Here is a 21,600-nt window from a genome sequence, read left to right as displayed (position 1 = left end):
GCCATTGCGTCGTAGAAGAAGGCTCGTAGAGAATAATCATCTAGTCTACCAGAAGAGAGTGAGAGTGTGGAGCTAAGGATACCTCTCACTGTTCGCTCCCAGACGCCACCCACGTGACTTGAATGGGGGGCATTCATGCTGAAATCACACTCTCAACGAGATAGGCAGTCAGCCTGTCCATGTCAACTTCGTTGAGCGCTTGCTTCCTTCAGTTCATTATTGGCTCCCACAAAGTTGCATCCTTGGTCACATTTAATCTGACGAACTGCACCACGTATGGTTATGAAGCTGAGGGGATCTCTTTGACAATGACCAGGTGACACACACTAGCAACGCATTTACATTTGATTTTTAAATGTGTCACACTTTGCTACTTCCTTCTCAAATAGGCAGACATACTCAATCATTTTTTTTAACCTTTATTTAACTAGGCAAGTCAGTTAAGAACACATTCTTATTTTTAATGACGGCCTAGGAACAGTGGGTTAACTGCCTGTTCAGGGGCAGAACGACAGATTTGTACCTTGTCAGCTCAGGGATTTGAACTTGCAACCTCCTGGTTACTAATTCAGTGCTCACTAGGCTACCCTGCTATCATGAAAATGATAATGCAATATCTTTTCTTGCATTTCATTTAGAATTTTGTCACCAAAAATGCAAAATTGCAAATATGACATTGATTTATAATTTCTCCATTTGCATTTCCAATTGCGTTTAGGCAGCTAAATGCTTCCATAGATACTAGCCATATGACCACAACTACACTGAACAAAAATATTAACGCAACATGTAAAGTGTTGGTCCCATGTTTCATGAGCTGAAATTAAAGACATTTCTTTACATCCCTGTTAGTGAGCATTTCTCATTTGCCAAGATAATCAATCAGCCTGACAGATGTGGCATATCAAGAAGCTGATTAAACAGCATGATCATTACACAGGTGCACCTGTGGAAAATAATAGGCCTCACTAAAAGGTGCAGTTTTGTCCCACAACACAATGCCACAGTTTTCTCACATTTTGAGGGAGCATGCAATTAGCATGCTGACTGCAAGAATATCCACCAGAGTCGTTGCTCTGTAAATGTAAATTTCTCTACTATAAGCCGCATCCAATGTCATTTTAGAGAATTTGGCAGCAAGTCCAACCGGTCTCACAACCGCAGACCACGTGTAACCATGCCACGTGCCACGTAACCATGCCACGTGCCACGTAACCATGCCACGTGTGTGAATGCCTGGCTCATGTCACTGACGTGAAATGGCTAGCTAGTTAGCAGTGCGCACCAGTAGTGTTTCAATCGGTGACGTCACTCGTTCTGAGACCTTGAATGAGTTGTTTCCCTTGCATTGCAAGGACTACAGCTTTTGTTGAGTGATGGGTAACGATGCTTTGTGGGAAGCAGTTGTTTACAGTTCATTCAGAAAGTATTCAGACCCGTTGACTTTTTCCACATTTTGTTACGTTAAAACCTTATTTTCAAATTGATTCAATCGTTTTCCCCCCATAATGACGAAGCAAAAACAGAATCTTTGACATTTTTGCAAATGTATAAAAAATATCACATTTACATAAGTATTAACTTCTTATGAATGGGGGCAGTATTGAGTAGCTTGGATAAATAAGGTGCCCAGAGGTGCCCAGAGTAAACTGCCTGCTACTCAGTCCCAGAAGCTAAGATATGGATATGTTAGTATATTTAGATAGAAAACACTCTGAAGTTTCTAGAACTGTTTGAACGATGTATGTGAGTATAACATAACTCATATGGCAGGCAAAAACCTGAGGGAAAATCCAACCAGGAAGTGGGAAATCTGAGGTTTGTAGGTTTTCAACTCATTGTCTATCGAAGATACAGTGGGATATTGGTCATATTGCACTTCCTAAGGCTTCCACTAGATGTCAACAGTCTTTAGAACCTTGTTTGATGCTTCTACTGTGAAGTGGGGGCGAATGAGAGAGGAATGAGTCAGAGGTCATCCTAAAGATTGATTCTATACATCGTTTGACATGTAACGGAACTTTTTAACTTTTTGTCTGCTCCTAGTGATCGCGCGTCATGAATTTGGATTTGTGAACTGAACGCGCTAACAAAAGGAGGTATTTGGACATAAATTATGAACATCATCGAACAAAACAAACATTTACTGTGGAACTGGGATTCCTGGGAGTGCATTCTGATGAAGATCATCAAAGGTAAGTGAACATTTCTAATGCTATTTCTGACTTCTGTTGACTACACAACCTGGCGGATATCTGTTATACTCAGATTATAGCATGGTGTGCTTTTTCCGTAAAGTTTTTTTAAAAATCTGACACAGCGGTTGCATTAAGGAGAAGTGTATCTATAATTCCGTGCATAATAGTTGTATCTTTTATCAATGTTTATTATGAGTATTTCTGTAAATTGATGTGGCTCTCTGCAAAATCACTGGATGTTTTGGAACTACTGAATGTAACGCGCTAATGTAAACTAAGATTTTTGTTATACAAATATGAACTTTATCGAACAAAACATGTATGTATTGTGTAACATGAAGTCCTATGAGTGTCATCTGATGAAGATCATCAAAGGTTAGTGATTAATTTATCTCTATTTCTGCTTTTTGTGACTCCTCTCTTTGGCTGGAAAAATGGCTGTGTTTTTCTGTGACTTGGCTCTGACCTAACATAATCGTTTGGTTTGCTTTCGCTGTAAAGCCTTTTTGAAATCGGACACTGTGGTGGGATTAACAAGAAGTGTATCTTTAAATTGGTGTAAAATACTTGTATGTTTGAGGAATTTTAATTATGGGATTTCTGTTGTTTTGAATTTGGCGCCCTGCACTTTCACTGGTGTTGACATATCGATCCCGTTAACGGTATCTCAGCCCAAAGAGGTTTTTAAGACACTTTACTCAGTACTTTGTTGCAGCACCTTTGGCAGAGATTACAGCCTCAAGTCTTCTTGGGTATGACGCTACAAACTTGGCACATCTGTATTTGGGGAGTTTCTTACATTCTTCTCTGCAGATCCTCTCAAGCTCTGTCAGGTTGGATGGGGAGTGTCGCTGCACAGCTAATTTCAGGTCTTTCCAGAAATGTTTGATCAGGTTCAAGTCCGGGCTCTGGCTGGGCCACTCAAGGACATTCAAAGACTTGTCCCGAAGCCAAACCTGCATTGTCTTGGCTGTGTGCTTAGTGCCGTTGTCCTGTTGGAAGGTGAACCTTCGCCCCAGTCTGAGGTCCTGAGCGCCCTGGAGCAAGGATCTCTCTGTACTTTCCTCCGTTCATCTTTCCCGCAATCAAATCAAATCAAATTGTATTTGTCACATACGCTGAATACAACAGGTGTAGACTTTACAGTGAAATACTTACTTACAAGCCCTTAACCAACAATGCAGTTTTAAGAAAAAGTGTTAAGTATTTACTAAATAAACTGAAGTAAAGAATAAATAAATTAAAATACAAATGAAAAACATAAGAAAATCCTGACTAGTCTTCCAGTCCCTGCAGCTGAAAAACATCCGCACAGCAGGATGCTCCCACCACCATGCTTCACCGCATGGCATTCAGGCGAAAGAGTTCAATCTTGGTTTCATCAGACCAGACAATCTTGTTTTTCATGGTCTGAGAGTCCTTTAGGTGCCCTTTGGTAAACTCCAAGCGGGCTGTCATGTGCCTTTTACTAAGGAGTGGCTTCCATCTGGCCACTCTACCATAAAGGTCTGATTGGTGAAGTGCTATAGAGATGGTTGTCCTTCTTGGAGGTTCTCCCATCTCCACAGAGGAACTCTGGAGCTCTGTAAGAGTGGCCATCGGGTTCTTGGTCAACTCCCTGACCAAGGCCCTTCTCCCCCATTTGCTCAATTTGGCTAGGTTCCCAGCTCTAGGAAGAGTTTTGGTGGTTTCAAACTTTTCGACTTAAGAATGATGGAGCCCACTGGGTTCTTGGAGATTTTCAATGCTGCAGAAATGTTTTGGTATCGTTCCTGTCTAGAAGCTCTATGGACAATTCCTTCGACCTCATTGCTTGGTCTTTGCTCTGACATGCACTGTCAACTGTCTGACCTTATATAGACAGGCGTGTGCCTTTCCAAATAATATTTACATCAGGCGGACTCCAATCAAGTTGTAGAAACATCTCAAGGATGATCAATTTAAACAGAACGCGGCTGAGTTCAATTCAGAGTCCCATAGCAAATGGACTGAATACTTATGTAAATAAGGTATCTGTTATTTACGCTTCACCATTATGTGTTATTGTGTGTAGGTTGATGAGGCTGTACGATAAGAAAATGTGGAAGAATTCAAGGGGTCTGAATACTTTCCGAATGCACTGTATATGTTCAGCGGGTCCCTGCTTTGAGCCCAGGTTGGGGCAAGGAGAAGGACGGAAGCAGGACTGTTAAGGTAAATTCACACACTACGGAGACGGAAGGTAAGGAGCGTAGCGCAGTGTTGCAATGTCGTTTTTCGTCAAAAGTCCAATTTTATTAGTCACATGCGCCAAATACAACAGGCTTACTTACGAGCCCCTAACCAACAATGCAAAAAATATGAGTAAGAATAAGAATAAAAGTAACAAGTAATTAAAGAGCAGCAGTAAAATAACAATATACAGAGGGGGGTACTGGTACAGTGTCAATGTGCGGGGGCACCGGTTAGTTGAGGTAATATGTACATGTAGGTAGAGTTATTAAAATGAATGACTATGCATAGATGATAACAACAGAGAGTAGCAGTGGTGTAAAGGGGGGGGCAATGCAAATAGTCTGGGTAGCCATTTGATTGGATGTTGAGGAGTCTTTTGGCTTGGGGGTAGAAGCTGTTTAGAAGCCTCTTGGACCTAGAATTGGCGCTCCGGTACCACTTGCCGTGCGGTAGCAGAGAGAACAGTCTATGTCTACAGTGGCTGGAGTCTTTGACATTTTTTAGGGCCTTCGTCTGACACCGCCTGGTATAGAGGTCCTGGATGGCAGGAAGCTTGGCCCCAGTGATGTACTGGGCCGTACGCACTACCCTCTGTAGTGCCTTGCAGTCGGAGGCCGAGCAGTTGCCATACCAGGCAGTGATGCAACCCGTCAGGATGCTCTCGATGGTGCACATCTTTTGAGGATCTGACAAATCTTTTCAGTCTTGTGAGGGTGAATAGGTTTTGTCGTGCCCTCTTCACGACTGTCTTGGTGTGCTTAGACCAGTTAGCTTGTTGGTAATGTGGACACCAAGGAACTTGAATCTCTCAACCTGCTCCACTACAGCCCCGTCAATGAGAATGGGGTTGTGCTCTGTCCTCTTTTTCCTGTAGTCCACAATCACCTCCTTTGTTTTGATCACGTTGAGGGAGAGGTTGTTGTCCTGGCACCACATGGCCAGTTCTGTGACCTCCTCCCTATAGGATGTCTCGTCGTCGTGATCAGGACTACCGCTGTTGTGTCATCTGCAAACTTAATGATGGTGTTGGAGTCATGCCTGGCCATGCAGTCAGTCCTTAGCTTATTGATGTGCTTTGAGGGCACTATGGTGTTGAACACTGAGCTGTAGTCAATGAATAGCATTCTCACATAGGTGTTTATTTTGTCCAGGTGGGAAGGGGCAGTGTGGAGTCCAATAGAGATTGCATCATCTGTGGATCTGTTCGGGCGGTATGCATATTGAAGTGGGTCTAGAGTTTCTGGGATAATGGTGTTGATGTGAGCCAAGAAGGGCGGCTCCTTGTAATACACTCCGACAATAACCTTTCTTATTATACCTCAGTGCATTTAACATACTTTGTACTACCTGAAAATTGAGACGCGCCGGATCATTCCTTCTGTAGCTGTTGGGGCAGTGTTGTTGCTTCGGTCCCTGATCTGATATATAGGCTATATAGGCTATTTATCAAAGTAGCCCATTTTGCATTGATAATCAACTATAATCTCAGCGTCTGTTCAATCAACAAATATTCACCCAAAAGTATTTTGTTTAGAAGTAATAATTATTGATTCAAGGCTATTGTGAAATGGTAGAACCTAATGTTGCCAACTATTCTACATTACCAAAAGTATGTGGACACGTGCAAGTCAAACATCTCATTCCAAAATCATGGGCATTAATATGGAGTTGGTCCCCCCTTTGTTGCTATAACAGCCTCCAATCTTCTGGAAAGGCTTTACACCAGATGTTGGAACAGTGCTGCGGGGACTTGCTTCCATTCAGCCACAAGAGCATTAGTGAAGCTGGGCACTGATGTTGGGTTTTTAGGCCTGGCTTTACACCACTCCAGCCGACGTTTGGAATTGCGCGTGGTGTGCATCTGCTCGGCCTTGGAAACCCATTTCATGAACCTTCTGACGAACAACTCTTGTGCTGACGTTGCAGTTTGGAACTCGTAGTGAGTGTTGCAACAAAGGACAGACAATTTTTACACGCTTCAGCACCTCATCGGTCCCGTTCTGTGAGCTTGTGTGGCCTACCACTTCACGGCTGAGCTGTTGTTGCTCCTAGACCTTTTCACTTCACAATAACATAATTTATTTACCGGGCAACTCTAGCAGGGCAGAAATATGACGATCTGACTTGTTGGAAAGGTGGCATCCTATGACGGTGCTAAGTTGAAAGTCACTAAGCTCTTCAGTATGGGCTATTCTACTGCCTGTATTTGTCTATGGAGATTGCATGGCTGTGTGCTCAATTTTATACACCTGTCAACAACGGGTGTGGCTGAACTAGCCGAATCCACTAATTTGAAGGGGTGTCCACCTACTTTTGGCCATGTAGTGTCACTAGCCATGTGCTTTTTAAGTCCATGACCAAAACATGTTTTATTTTTAGCTGATATCAGAATGCATACACAAGCAGCATATCAAACTGGGATAATGTTTTAGGTTACACCGGCAAGTATCAGAATATTTGCCAGGGCATATTATTTGGTTATAGATCGGATTGTTTCACATGGAGATGTGGGAAGCAAAGAAAAAAAGTGCACATTATCAAACCTAACAAAAAAATCCTTCTTCAAACGCAAAGATCCTTAGCTAGAAATAAAATATGTAAATACTTGCTCTAGTAAAAAAATATGTATTATGCAGCTTTATTGTTTTAGAAAAGGGGATGGATTACACAGGGGAAAGTGCCTTCCTTTTTTCCTTTTACTTGTCACTCCTATTGGCTCCTCCACTTCAAGGTTTGTGTTCTCTGATTGGCTCAAAGTCAAGTTGTTGGCTACTGACGAGCAGGGCGATTCTACAAGTAGAAACGTCAGGTTTGTCTGTACCAGGTTGGCACTCAGCAGGTACATATTTTGTTCTAGCAAGAGATGGAAAGGCCTCCTACTGTGTTAAGTAGTCGGCCCTCCGTTTTCGGCCCTCCGGCCCTCCGTTTTCTTGGTGTGTCTGACTTCTAAGTGCTTAATTGAATTAGATGTAACAATTATTTGTGCCTAGTGAACAAATGCTGTCATTATATATTTTTCTTTCTTCTAGAGACAAAACGTCCTTGAGTGCCTCATATCCTGTCACAGCATATTTTCCACGTCTACACATATTTGACAACAATTAGCATGCTTTTAGGACAGGGTCTTTGTAACTAGGGGGTGAAGAGAGTGAGAAAAAACAATAGTTAGCAACTCTGAATGTCTTTCATTCAACAGCGTATAATTACAGGACTTGTATTAAAACCATTTACGGCTTTTAATAGGCTGCATTTGCATTGTGTGTTGACTCAATTTTGCAATTGAGTGCAAATCAACTGATACACATCTTTGTGTGTATCAGTAGTCTGAGATAAAATAAATGTGTCGGGTTTCAATAGAACCATGGGTCGTTCCCAGGTCAACGGCAACAGGCAGCTCCTCTAATAATTGCGCTGATTTCATAAGTGGGGGATGGAACTGAGACAAGAAGGTGAATGACACTGAGGGAAATCTTGTCATATCTCGGCACACATCATTTCCTCATTTATTTTCATGTTCTGGGTGACATTTTGCATATCGTAAATCAAACGTCTTCCTTTTTGCCACATCAGCTGCTAATAAGTTCAGTAATTAAAGAATATAAATATCATACATCTTGAATTACAGAATTAATGGGATAGTTGATTGATACAGGGCCCATGCTCTGGGAGACATTAGGGAGATGGGCGGGCGGTTTCAGGGATGGGGTGCATTAATATGTGTAGGTATATTGGCATTTCATCACACCCCTCTGCAAACAAGCCCTTCTGAAACCGCGGGTGTGGCTGGCAAGATGAGGATTCACTTCCTCTAATTCTGGATACTTGGTATAGTATGTAAAGTTAAAGGATGGCTAGTTTATGAAGCTAACAAAAGGTAACTGTAGGAATGTGTAGGTTAGCGTTTGTCAAAATGATTCTTCTTCAGGAGGCAGCTCTGCAGAGCTGTCATTAGCTGGAACAGCCACAAAGTCCAATTTTTATTTATTTAAACCTAATCACATTGCTAACCCCAACCTTAAATTAAGACTGAAAAAAAATCATGAATTTTTACAATATAGACCATTTTGACTTTGCAGCTGGCCCATCTAGCGGAAATCGCTCAGTTCTGCCTCAAGGACAAGACTCACCCCAATGAACGTGAAACTGCAACTAATGCGGAATGATAAGAGAGAGTAGTTTGAGGTTACAGAATATTACAGCTAACAGGAGTGCTGTGATAGGACAATATTGACCCCCCAAAAAGTTACTGTAGTACGTTTGCAAAATTGTATCAATATATTCCTTTGGAGAGAGCAGTAAAAGTCATCCATTCCAGTGGTCCTTACTAAGGTCTACTTTATAGAGCCCAACGGGAGTTGTGATTGCCTTGTGTTATAGCATAAGGTACAGCTTACGGTACTGTATAACAGCATGAGAGAGCGAGTGAGAGAGAGAAAGAAGTGTCATAGGGAGGAGGTCTCCATCAGTAGTTACCTGCAGCAGGAGCCTCTCGTCCCCGATGACAGCTGCTTTGCTCCAGTCGATGATCTCGGAAAAAGGCAGCTCCCAGCCGTTGCTCAGTAGGACAGGGATACAGGCAGCCTGGGGGAGGAGGACGGTAGCCCAGGGGAAGTACAGAGAGGGTCAGTGGTAATAGAATATTCATATACACCTCTATTATGGATACCAGTCTCTACCCTTCTACTGGACTGTTAAGAAATAGTCACAGTTATAAGAGCTAGTCCAGATATTTCTTTACAGTAAAGTATCAGATTATTTTGTAGTCATGTCTACAAACAGGTTCATCAGAATGCCCTGTCATACAGAGTGAAACGTGGAATGTTAGTCACACAATGGTAGGGCGTATTGTATAACGCTATTTAGTTGAATAATATATTGAACCTATTGTGTCTTATCATTAGTGCAGATAATTAGTTACTAGCATCAAACAAATACTTGAGTAATTGGATATATTTTTAGTTAGTATGTTTTCATTGTTTGTTGAACATAGTTCATCACTCACTGAGCTGATTTTAATATTCAAAGCTGCACCTTTATAATGGAAATTAGAAATTGTTTCACTCCTGCAACATTTTTTTTAGGTGATGGAGCGCGAGATAAAAAATGCAAATGACGTCATCATTTCCTGAATCAAAGTTTGTACCGACAGATGTAGCCTATGGAATATATAAATCTATATAATATAATTCTATATTATAATAGAATATGCATAAAATTCATCCTCATTTTGCAACGTCTGCCTATTCTAGAGGTCGACTGATTAATTGGCATGGCCGATAACATTGCAATCCACGAGGAAACTGCGTGGCAGGCTGACCACCTGTTACGCGAGTGCAGCGTCAAAAGGACCTTGTGGCTGCAAGGAGCCAATGTAAGTTGCTAGCTAAATCAAAATCAAATCAAATCAAATTTTATTTGTCACATACACATGGTTAGCAGATGTTAATGCGAGTGTAGCGAAATGCTTGTGCTTCTAGTTCCGACAATGCAGTGATAACCAACAAGTAATCTAACTAACAATTCCAAAACTACTGTCTTATACACAGTGTAAGGGGATAAAGAATATGTACATAAGGATATATGAATGAGTGATGGTACAGGGCAGCATACAGTAGATGGTATCGAGTACAGTATATACATATGAGATGAGTATGTAGACAAAGTTAGCTACATTAAACTTATCTTATAAAAAACAATCAATCTTCACATAATCACCAGTTAACTACACATGGTTGATGATATTACTAGGTTAACTAGCTTATCTTGCGTTGCATATAATCAATGCAGTGCCTGTTAATTTATCATAAAATAACAGCCTACTTCAACTTCGCCAAACGGGTGATGAATTTTTACAAAAGCGCATTCGCGAAAAAAGCACAATCGTTGCACAAATGTCCCTAACCATAAACATCAATGCCTTTCTTAAAATTAATACACAGAAGTATTTATTTTTAAACCTGCATATTTAGTTAAAATAAATTCATGTTAGCAGCCAATATTAATTTAGGGAAATTGTGTCACTTCTTTTGCGTTCAGTGCAAGCAGAGTCAGGGTATATGCAACAGTTTGGGCCGCCTGAATCTTTCTTCCTAACAAAGACCGTAATTCATTTGCCAGAATTTTACATAATTATGACATAACATTGAAGGTTGTGCAATCTAACAGCAATATTTAGACTTAAGGTTGCCAGCCGTTCGATAACATACGGAACGGTTCAGTATTTCAATGAAAGAATAAACGTTTTGTTTTCGAAATGATAGTTTCTGGATTTTTACCATATTAATGATCAAAGGCTCGTATTTCAGTGTTTATTATATTATATTGATTGATATTGTCTGATTGAGCGGTGATAGGCAGCAGCAGGCTCATAAGCATTCATTCAAACAGCACTTTACTGCATTTGCCAGCAGCTCTTAGCAATGCTTGAAGCACAGCGCTGTTTATGACTTCAAGCCTATCAACTCCTGAGATTACGCTGGCAATACTAAAGTGCCTATAAGAACATCCAATAGTCAAAGGTATAGGAAATACAAATGGTATAGAGAGAAATAGTTGATGCATCATAATTCCTGTAATAACTACAACCTAAAACTTCTTAACTGGGAATATTGAAGAACTGGGAATATTGAATCACCAGCTTTCATATGTTCTCATGTTCTGAGCAAGGAACTTAAACGTTAGCTTTTTACCATGGCACATATTGCACTTTTACTTTCTTCTCCAACACTGTGTTTTTGCATTATTTAAACAAAATTGAATATTTCATTATTTACTTGAGACTAAATAGATTTTATTTATGTACTATATTAAGTTAAAATAAAAGTGTTCAATGTTCATTCAGTATTGTTGTAATTGTCATTATTACAAATATATATATATATATATATATATAATACCGATTATACCGATTATTGGTCCTCCAAATCATAATCGGTCGATCTCTAGCCTATACCCACACATATTGTCTCAATATTTATTTTTAATACCCTCAATTACCAAGTTAAGCATACCTAATTTCAAAATAGGCCATCACAGTCAACCGTGAATGATAATTATTCACATTTTACCGGTGATCATCATTCATTTGATTGACCTCAATCAGTTTTATGGAAATATGCATTTATAGTGGGAATATGCCTTTATTTATGGGAATATGCATCTTGAGTGTTATTTTAAGCGATTGGAGGGCCATTCGTGCTGCTGAAAGGACAGCGCCAGGATCGTGCAATGACGTTAAAAAAGTTGAACCAACTTGTGGTGCTGAAGGATAGCTCTGCGATTCCGCCAGTTCAGGAACAAACAATATTAATTTATAGTATAGCCTAATAGGCTACGACTACGTGGTATAGCTATTTGTAGGCTATAGCCTAATGTAAATACAAATACACAGTTTAGCTTAATATCCCTGTACTGTTTGCAGGGAGAGCTTTAGTTGTGAGTAGGCATTATATTGTATTGTGTAGCTTACACCACACTGTATCATAAATACACTTTGATAGCTTGAACACATGGTTACAATATACCCCATTACAGAATAAAAAGAAAACTGAGGTGAAATATCAATTCATATAATTTATTTGCAGAGATTGAACATTAATTCAAATCAATTGACAAAGTAGTGAACATAAATCATTACTACGTAGAATTGCAGAACATTTGTTTTAAAACATAAAATAAAATCAAGCTTTTGATGTGTAACCATGCACCTCAATAAACTAATATAATCTTATTATTATATCTTATTATTATACCTTCAACTTGGCCTAATTCATATTTCCAATTGTCCACCCTGACATCCCAAGCTAGAACAGGCTTTGCGTCTCAACCAATAGCCAATAGTCGAAATATCCCAAGGAGGGCTACAACAACTTCCAGAGGGTCAGGCTCCTTGGGCTTTGCGGTGGCTACTATGGTTTGGATTTCCTCAGCAGAACGATGTCGCCGTTACCAAGTGGTCATGTTTGGTTCTGGATTCCACTCCGCAAGAGGGGGTCGGTGGAGTTTTATGAACATCAAGGCAGACACAGTGTGAATTTGGATCGTAGATCTCACTGGTGTGATGATAAGGTTCATGTGGCTGAACCCCCTCTAACACGCCGCCGAGGTACAGTGCTTGACTTGGACTAAAATAGGTTCCAGTACTCATTTTGGGTGCCGGTTCTGTTTATATATAGGTGCAGGAGCTCCACAATAATTTTGAGCAGGAGCTCAAGTAGTAGAGAAATGGAAGTGCCGGTACTCAGCTTCGGTGAGCTTCGCCCAAGTCAAGCACTGGAGATCATGTACAGTTAAGCAGTGGTCTCAGCTCGCGTGGCACGTGTCCCCTACTGTGAACAAAGTCCCTAAAGCCATTGATGGTGGAGGCACACAGGAGGGAGAGCGTTGGCACAGGATGCAAATGTCTTCTTGCCTGAATCCCGGAGGGGGAGGCTCTGGCCAGCTCTCTCTCCAGGATCTTTGCCTGACGTATCAGGTGTGTGCCCTGCAGCCTGGTTCGCTGCGGACCAGCCTTTAAAGCTTGTGGTTGTGAACATGCGGCTTCTCATTTTGTTTATAAGACTGGATAGAAACAGCTGGTGAATCTTTATAAACATTTGCCAAAGTGGTCAAGCATCTGATGGACCTTCGCAGTGCACACACGTAGCCTACAGTTAATCATTATCGCCACAGCCAGAAATATATATTTTTTCATTTAACCTTTATTTAACTAGGCAAGTCAGTTAATAACAAATATTCTTTAGAATGACGACCTACACCTGCCAAATCCGGACGACGCTGGGCAAATTGTGCGCTGCCCTATTGGACTCCCAATCACCACCGGTTGTGATTTCTTATTTACATTATTTTGTGTTACAGCCTGGATTTGAAGTGCCGCCTCTAGCACTGAGATGCAGTGCCTTAGACCGCCACTCGGGAGCCCCCCAGGAAGACAGGGAAGAAATTAAATATTATTTATTTAGAATTTATCAGAATATATTCTCCAGAAGTAGTTTTACCAGCTTTGTGTATTATCAAACTGAAAAAGTGAGGGAGCGCCTCTCCCCCACAATCTTGCAGCACTACAACACTGCTCCTTAAACCTGTTAACACAATTCCATTAAAAGAAACACCATAGCAACACAAACCTGTTTATCACAAACTTAAAGCTAGGCTTTTCCGGGGATCAAATTCTCTATCAAGGTAAGTTTGCAAAGGATTTACTTTTAATGGATGCTCAGAGGTGAGAAAACCAAAGTGGCAACCATTTTTAGGGAGAATAACATTTGTTTAACTATGTGCATTAGCACTTACGGATAAATTAACACTGCCAACTTCATCAGAATCCCTTTTAATTTCCTGTACAGTGGCACTGCATTTAGAGGGATCTAATTTGATGTGTCAATCATACATGCAGACTAAAATAATAAAAACCAAGGCAGCATACTGAACTGTACAGCACCATGAATTCATGTTTACATTTCAAGGGAGACTTGGATCTCCATCATTAAAAGTTGACACTCATTTGGGGCTTATAGGGGCTTTGTGAGAAATGCCAAGTCCAGGATTGGTGGTGGCCTGTCTGTCTGTTTAAATCCCCACTGCTCTTTAGTGATTTGCATGGCCTGGCTCAGTGTCGTGGCATCATCACACTCCTCGCCTTTCCTTCTCACCTCCCTCTTCTTTCCTCTCCTCCCCCCTCATCTCCTCCCCTTCTTTCCTCTCCCCTCTTCTCCTTTCCTTCTCCTCCCTCCCCTCTGCTGTTGTAGGGAAACAAATCATTGCCTGCTGCCACACCACACCAGCCCCAGTCTTATCCTTCCATCCATCTGCATAACAGCCCTTGTTTGAGCCTCACTGATGGATAAAGAGGACAAATGGGAGAGGGCTGCCTCACAATATCAAAGCTCAATCTGTGTCATGTCTAAAAGCTTTTTGATGTTCCTTTTTCAAAGTGTCCCCTCTGAAATCTGGGTGCTGAATGGAACTGCCTCACACTTAAAAGGCAGCAAAGAACGCTCCATTTGGGGACCGTAATTCCAGCTAGCTTTCAGTCGGTACTTTGTGAGATGATTATTCACACATTTGAATTGTTAGCTACAGTGTCTGCCTAACTGCTGCACTGACCCCCTGTAAGATTGTAAGATGGCGCCGAAGAGGATGCATGACGTTTTACATGCTCCTGACCAATTGTGCTATGTTGTTAGTTGTTTGTTACTTATTGTTTTACTTATTTTGTCCATAATATTGCTGCTACCGTCTCTTATGACCCGAAAAATCACTTCTGGATATTAGAACAGCGATTACTCACCACGAACTGGAAGCAGCTTGTGTGTGTCTTTTTGTCAATAACAGCTGGTGCGCAATGTCTAATATTAAAGAAGTCTTGAGGTATTGCTTGCCTGAGGTAGAGTACCATATGATAAGCTGTAGACTACACTACCTACCAAGAGAGTTCTCATCTATATTATTCTTAGCCGTCTATTTACCACCACAGACCGATGCTGGCACTAAGACCGCACTCAACCAACTCTATAAGGCCATAAGCAAACAAGAAAATGCTCATCCAGAAGCAGCGCTCCTAGTGGACAGGGACTTCAATGTAGGCAAACAAATCAGTTTTACCAAATTTTCAACAGCATGTCACATGTGTAACCAGAGGAGAAAAAAACCTCTAGACCACCTTTACTCCACACACAGAGATGCATACAAAGCTCGCAAATCTGACCATAATTCTATCCTCCTGATTCCTGCTTACAAGCAAAAACTAAAGCAGGAAGTACCAGTGACTCGCTCAATACGGAAGTGGTCAGATAATGCAGATGCTACGCTACTGGACTGTTTTGCTAGTTCCGGGATTCATCCAATGGCATTGAGGAGTATACCACCTCAGTCATCGGCTTCATCAATAAGTGTATCGACAACATTGTCCCCACAGTGACCGTACGTACATATCCCAACCAGAAGCCATGGATTACAGGCAACACCTGCATCGAGCTAAAGGTAGAGCTGCCGCTTTCAAGGAGCGGGACACTAATCCTTACGCTTATAAGAAATATTGCTTTGCCCTCAGACAAACCATCAAACAAACTAAGCGTCAATACTGGATTAAGATTGAATCCTACTACACTGGCTCTGACGCTCGTCGGATGTGGCAGGGCTTGAAAACTATTAAGGACAACAAAGAGAAACCCAGAAGTAAGCTGCCCAGTGACGCGAGAGTACCAGATGAACTAAATGCCTTTCATGCTCTCTTCGAGGCAAGCAGCACTGAAGCATGCATAAGAGCACCAGCTGTTCTGGATGACTGTGTGATAATGCTCTCGGTAGCAAATGTGAGCAAGACCTTTAAACAGGTCAACATTCACAAAGCCGCTGGGCCAGATGGATTACCAGGACGTGTACTCAAAGAATCCACTGACCAACTGGCAAGTGTCTTCACTGACATTTTCATCCTCTCCCTGACTGAGTCTGTAATACCTACAAGCAGACCACCATAGTTCCTGTGCCCAAGGAAGCAAAGGTAACCTGCCTAAATGATTACCACCCCGTAGCACTCACATCGGTAGCCATGGAGTGCTTTGAAAGGCTGGTCATGGCTAATATCAACAGCATCCTCCCAGACACCCTAGACACACTCGCATTCCGCCCCAACAGAAACCACAGATGACGCAATCTCAATCGCACTCCACACTGCCCTTTCCAACCAGGACAAAAAGAACACCAATGTGAGAATGCTGTTTATTGACTACAGCTCAGCATTCAACACCATAGTGCCCATGAAGCTCATCACTAAGCTGAGGACCCTGGGACTAAACAATCCCTCTGCAACTGGATCCTGGACTTCCTGCCGGGCCGCCCCCAGGTTGTAAGGTTAGGCAACAACGTGTCTGCCACGCTGATCCTCAACACTGGGACCCCTCAGGGGTGTGTACTTAGTCCCCTCCTGTACTCCCTGTTCACTCACGACTGCGTGGCCAAACACGATTCAAACACTATCATTAAGTTTGCTGATGACACAACAGTGGCAGGCCTGATCACCGACAACGAAGAGACAGCCTATAGGGAGGTGGCAGTGTGAACTGGCAGTGTGGTGCCAGGACAACCTCTCCCTCAATGTGAGCAAGACAAAGGTGCTGATTGTGGCTGTAGTAGAGTGGGTCGGGAGTTTCAAGTTCCTTGGTGTCCACATCACCAATGATCTATTATGGTCCAAACACACCAAGACAGTCGTGAAGAGGGCACGACAAAACATTTTCCCCCTCAGGAGACTGAAAATATTTTGCATGGGTCCTGAGATCCTCAAAGAGTTCTACAAGTGCACCATTCAGAGCTTCCTGACCAGTTGTATCACCAATTGGTATGGCAACTGCTCGGCATCTGACTGTAAGGCGCTACAGAGGGTAGTGCGTACGGCCCAGTACTTAACTGGGGCCAAGCTTCCTGCCATCCAGGACCTATATAATAGGCAGTGTCAGAGGAACACATATAAAATTGTCAGACTCCAGTCACCCAAGTGAAATACTGTTTTCTCTATTACCGCACGGCAAGCGGTACCAGAGCGCCAAGTCTAGGATCAAAACGCTCCTTAACAGCTTCTACCCCAAAGCCATAAAACTGCTGAACAATTAATCAAATGGCCACCGGACTATAACATTGACCCACCCCACACATTTGTTTTGTACACTGCTGCTCCTCGCTGTTTATTATCTATGCATAGTCACTTCACCCCTACCTACATGTACAAATGACCTCAACTAACCTGTACCCCCACACACTGACTCGGTACCGGTACCCCGTGTATATAGCCCCGTTATCGTGTTACTTTTTATTATTTATATATATTTTTTACTTTAGTTTATTTGGTAAATATTTTCTGAACCAACAGTGCAGTTCAAGAAGAGTTAAGGGTTTGTAAGTAAGCATTTCACAGTAAGGTCTACACTTGCGCATGTGCAAATAAAGTTTGATTTGACACAACTTATAGACTTGTTTACTTGCTGCTGTGCGTTTTGTTGCTAACCTTACTTTGCTACCTGCCAACTTTACGGTTTTTAATTTTTAATTACGTTTATATTTTTAGTTGTTCCCTCGCTCAACTTTTTCCATTCAACTTTTTCACTCTAGACGCTTTATCTGGATGTGGTTCGTTTGGACCTCCACCAGCCAAAGCTAAGTAGTAACATTAACATGATGCCTTCTAATTGGAATAGCAGTACTCATAATATACAGGAGAACGATTACCGTACAGCGAGGGTAGCTGTGCTGCAAGCCCAGCTTCAGACGCAATCGTTAGGCAAGGGTCATTCCAGTGTAGGAAAGGATGAAACAGTCTGTGCCACCAGTAAGTGCAGATAGTAGTATAAATCCCCCCCGCACAGTCCCCCGCAGTCGGACAACCTTCTCATGGCTTCTGGAAGGAAATGCTGTAGGAATGCTCAACCGGTGTCATTCAGTCGACAGAAACTTTCAACCGGTTCTCCCCATTAAGCAGCGAGTCGGAGTCAAAGGCCGAGCCTTTTCTGGTCTCTACTCCTCCCGTTATGGGTTCCGAGACGCCGAAGCCTCCCACCATTAGCTATGACAAATTGAAAACCCTAGTCTTTGGCGACTTCATTACCCGCAGTATTAGACTTAAAACGAATCATCCAGCGATCATAAACTGTTTACCAGGGGAGAGCTTCCGATGTTAAGGCTAATCTGAAGATGGTGTTGGCTAAAGCTAAAACTGGCGAGTGTAGAGAGTATAGGGACATTGTTATCCACGTCATTTACATTACATTACATTTAAGTCATTTAGCAGACGCTCTTATCCAGAGCGACTTACAAATTGGTGCATTCACCAAGCCATAAGACCCCTGAACAGGTAACCAAATGGTTACCCGGACTATTTGCATTGTGTGCCTCCCCAACCCCTCTTTTACACTGCTGCTACTCTGTTTATCTTATATGCAGTCACTTTTTTGTCACTTCTAGGTTAGACTACTGCAATGCTCTACTTTCTGTTTACCCGGATAAAGCATTAAATAAACTTCAGTTAGTGCTAAACACGTCTGCCAGAATCTTGACTAGAACACAAAAATTGTATCATATTTCTCCAGTGCTAGCCCCTCTACACTGGCTTCCTGTTAAGGCAGGGGCTGATTTCAAGGTTTTATTGCTAACCTACAAAGCAGTACATGGGCTTGCTCCTACCTATCTTTCTGATTTGGTACTGCCGTACATACCTACACGTACGCTATGGTCAGAAGATGCAGGCCTCCTTACCGTTCCTAGAATTTATAAGCAAACAGCTGGAGGCAGGGCTTTCTCCTATAGAGCTACATTTTTATGGAATGGTCTGCCTACCCATGTGAGAGACGCAGACTCGGTCTCAACCTTTAAGTCTTTAAGACGCATCTCTTCAGTAGGTCCTATGATTGAGTGTAGTCTGGCCCAGGAGTGTGAAGGTGAACGGACAAGCACTGGAGCAAAGAACCGCCCTTGCTATCTCTGCCTGGCCGGTTCCCCTCCCTCCACTGGGATTCTCTGCCTCTAACCCTATTACAGGGGTTAAGTCACTGGTTTACTGGTGCTCTTCCATGCCGTCCCTAGGAGGGGTGCATCACTTGAGTGGGTTGAGTCACTGATGTGATCTTCCTGTCTGGGTTGGCGTCCCCCCTTTGGATGTGCCGTGGCGGAGATCTTTGTGGGCTTTACTCGGCCTTGTCTCAGGATGGTAAGTTGGTGGTTGAAGATATCCCTCTAGTGGTGTGGGGGCTGTGCTTTGGAAAAGTGGGTGGGGTTATATCCTTCTGTTTGGCCCTTTCCAGGGGTATCGTCAGACTGTCTTCCGACCCCTCTTGTCTCAGCTTCCAGTATTTATGCTGCAGTAGTTTATGTGTTGGGGGGCTAGAGTCAGCCTGTTACTGTATATCTGGAGTATTTATCCTGTCTTATCCGGTGTCCTGTGTGAATTTAAGTATGCTCTCTCTAATTCTCTCGCTTTCTCTCTCTCTCTCTTTCTTTCTTTCTTTCTTTCTTTCTTTCTTTCTTTCTTTCTTTCTTTCTTTCTTTCTTTCTTTCTTTCTTTCTCTCTCTCTCTCTCTCATAGGACCTGAGCCCTAGGACCATGCCTCAGGACTCCCTGTCCTGATGACTCCTTGCGGTCCCCAGTCCACCTGGCCATGCTGCTGCTCCAGTTTCAACTGTTCTACCTGTGGCTATGGAACCCTGACCTGTTCATCGGACATGCTACCTGTCCCAGACCTGCTGTTTTCAGCTCTCTAGAGACAGTAGGAGCAGTAGAAATACTCTGAATGATCAGCTATGAAAAGCCAAATGATATTTACTCCTGTGGTGCTGACCTGTTGCACCCTCGACAAACACTGTGATTATTATTCTTTGACCCTGCTGGTCATCTATGAACATTTGAACATCTTGGTCAAGTTCTGTTATAATCTCCACCTGGCACAACCAGAAGAGGACTGGCCACCCTTCATAGCCTGGTTCCTCTCTAGGTTTCTTCCTAGGTTTTGGCCTTTCTAGGGAGTTTTTCCTAGCCACTGTGCTTCTACACCTGCATTGCTTGCTGTTTGGGGTTTTAGGCTGGGTTTCTGTACAGCACTTTGTGACATCAGCTGATGTAAGAAGGGCTTTATAAATACATTTGATTGGTTGATTTGATTTGTACAGAGTGGGGTAGAAATGACTAGGCTACTTCCTTCACTCGGGGCAGCAGGGTAGCCTAGTGGTTAGAGCGTTCGACTAACCGGAAGGTTGCAAGTTCAAACCCCGAGCTGACAACCTATCTGTCGTTCTGCCCCTGAACAGGCAGTTAACCCACTGTTCCTAGGCCATCATTGAAAATAAGAATTTGTTCTTAACTGACTTGCCTAGTTAAATAAAGGTAAAAATTCTTAACTTTTAGCCATGCAGGCCTCAGTGTATCTGGATGTGATACCACATTACATTGATTCAGAATGTCCATAATAACTTCCTCTGTCGATATAGAGACAGATGTACATCTACAATGGGATAGTTCTAAGTAATAAACAATTCTAAGATACTTCTATAGAGGCTCAGTGGGACGCTACTGTCAGTCCAAATAAACATGCCTGAGAGGAGGAGATCAGGTGTTAATGAAAGTGGGAGGTGATGAGATAAAAATAGGTCTCTTCTGTATCTATAGTACAGAACTCTTCTGCAGCTGTTTCTGAAAAGATGACAGGTTGTCAATACCAATAACCCAAGCATCAGGCCTGGCAGACTGCAGGGCCTGCACAACTCACAGGCTCCAACCCTGGCTGTCATGCCGACGACTAGCCCCCGCTTCCAAGGGAACCACTTGGAGACGCAAGGAGCCTTGGAGAGACAGGTTTTTTGTTGGGGAAACTTCAAACCACATACCTGGAGGGCCTCGAGAAAGCGAAAGGAGCCCAGCCTGCGACCGCGGGGCACCAGGCAGAAGCTGGAGTTATGAAGCAGCTCCTGGTAGTCGAACCTGGAGACAGACAGAAATCGACTTTGTCAGACTCATTGAGACATCAGGCACGCTAAAATGTCAAGATGGACTCCTTTGAGATCCAATTGACAAAAATGAGAGAGCAGAGAGGGAAAGAATAGAAGAAAGAGAGGATGGCTATGAGCAGACAGAGGATAGTTTAAAGTAAATGTGTCCTTAGATTAAACACATGCAAACAACAATTACAGCATTACAACTTGTGTCAATTGTCTCACTCAATCACAAACAAAGACATAAGCTCAAACGAATACATATTTTAGTTGGTGAAATAGATGTGGGAACTTGAGAAACACATTCTCCAACTCCTTCACATTCTTCAGAGAAATTAGACAAACTTCAAAGCACTTGTCATGTTTCAAGAATGTCATTATACACAAAGAAAGCTTTTAGACTAGAATAAGGTCCTCTACACTCTGGCCTAGAGTATGATCAATGTTACACAACGAGTGTATTACAAAGGGAGACTTTGAGATTGATCTCCAAAAGCACCTCTGTCTTTCCCAGTGATACAAGCCCGGGATTCCTCATCCCATCCCTATAGCAGGCAGCACAACCCTTCTACTCTCCCCTCACTGCAGGCCAATAGAGAGAGGGGTAATTTATGGCCCTGTTCCAAATCGGCGTCTCATCCCAAGGCCCATCCAATAAGGATGAGGAGCAGCTGTTTTATCTGACAGTAAATCATATGAAATAACAGGAGAGCTTTTA

General features: G+C 42.5%; 1 protein-coding gene across 3 annotated transcripts in view; it reads right to left on the bottom strand.

Annotated features, from left to right (window-relative positions):
• LOC118398659 (exostosin-1-like) overlaps nt 1-21,600 on the bottom strand; it is a 295,874-nt gene that overhangs the window by 38,275 nt on the left and 235,999 nt on the right. For all 3 annotated transcript variants that reach the window (XM_035794215.2, XM_035794216.2, XM_035794217.2), the window contains exons 3-4: nt 20,778-20,871; nt 8,886-8,993 (exon numbers count right to left, since the gene is read on the bottom strand). In XM_035794215.2, coding sequence (XP_035650108.1) covers nt 8,886-8,993; nt 20,778-20,871 — 202 coding nt within the window. The remainder of the gene's footprint in view (nt 1-8,885; nt 8,994-20,777; nt 20,872-21,600) is intronic.

Source organism: Oncorhynchus keta, chromosome 19 (assembly GCF_023373465.1).
Source record: "Oncorhynchus keta strain PuntledgeMale-10-30-2019 chromosome 19, Oket_V2, whole genome shotgun sequence".
In the NCBI taxonomy this organism is placed as follows: Eukaryota; Metazoa; Chordata; class Actinopteri; order Salmoniformes; family Salmonidae; genus Oncorhynchus; species Oncorhynchus keta.
Note: the sequence above shows the minus strand (reverse complement) of the source record. Positions and strands in the feature narration are given on the sequence as shown.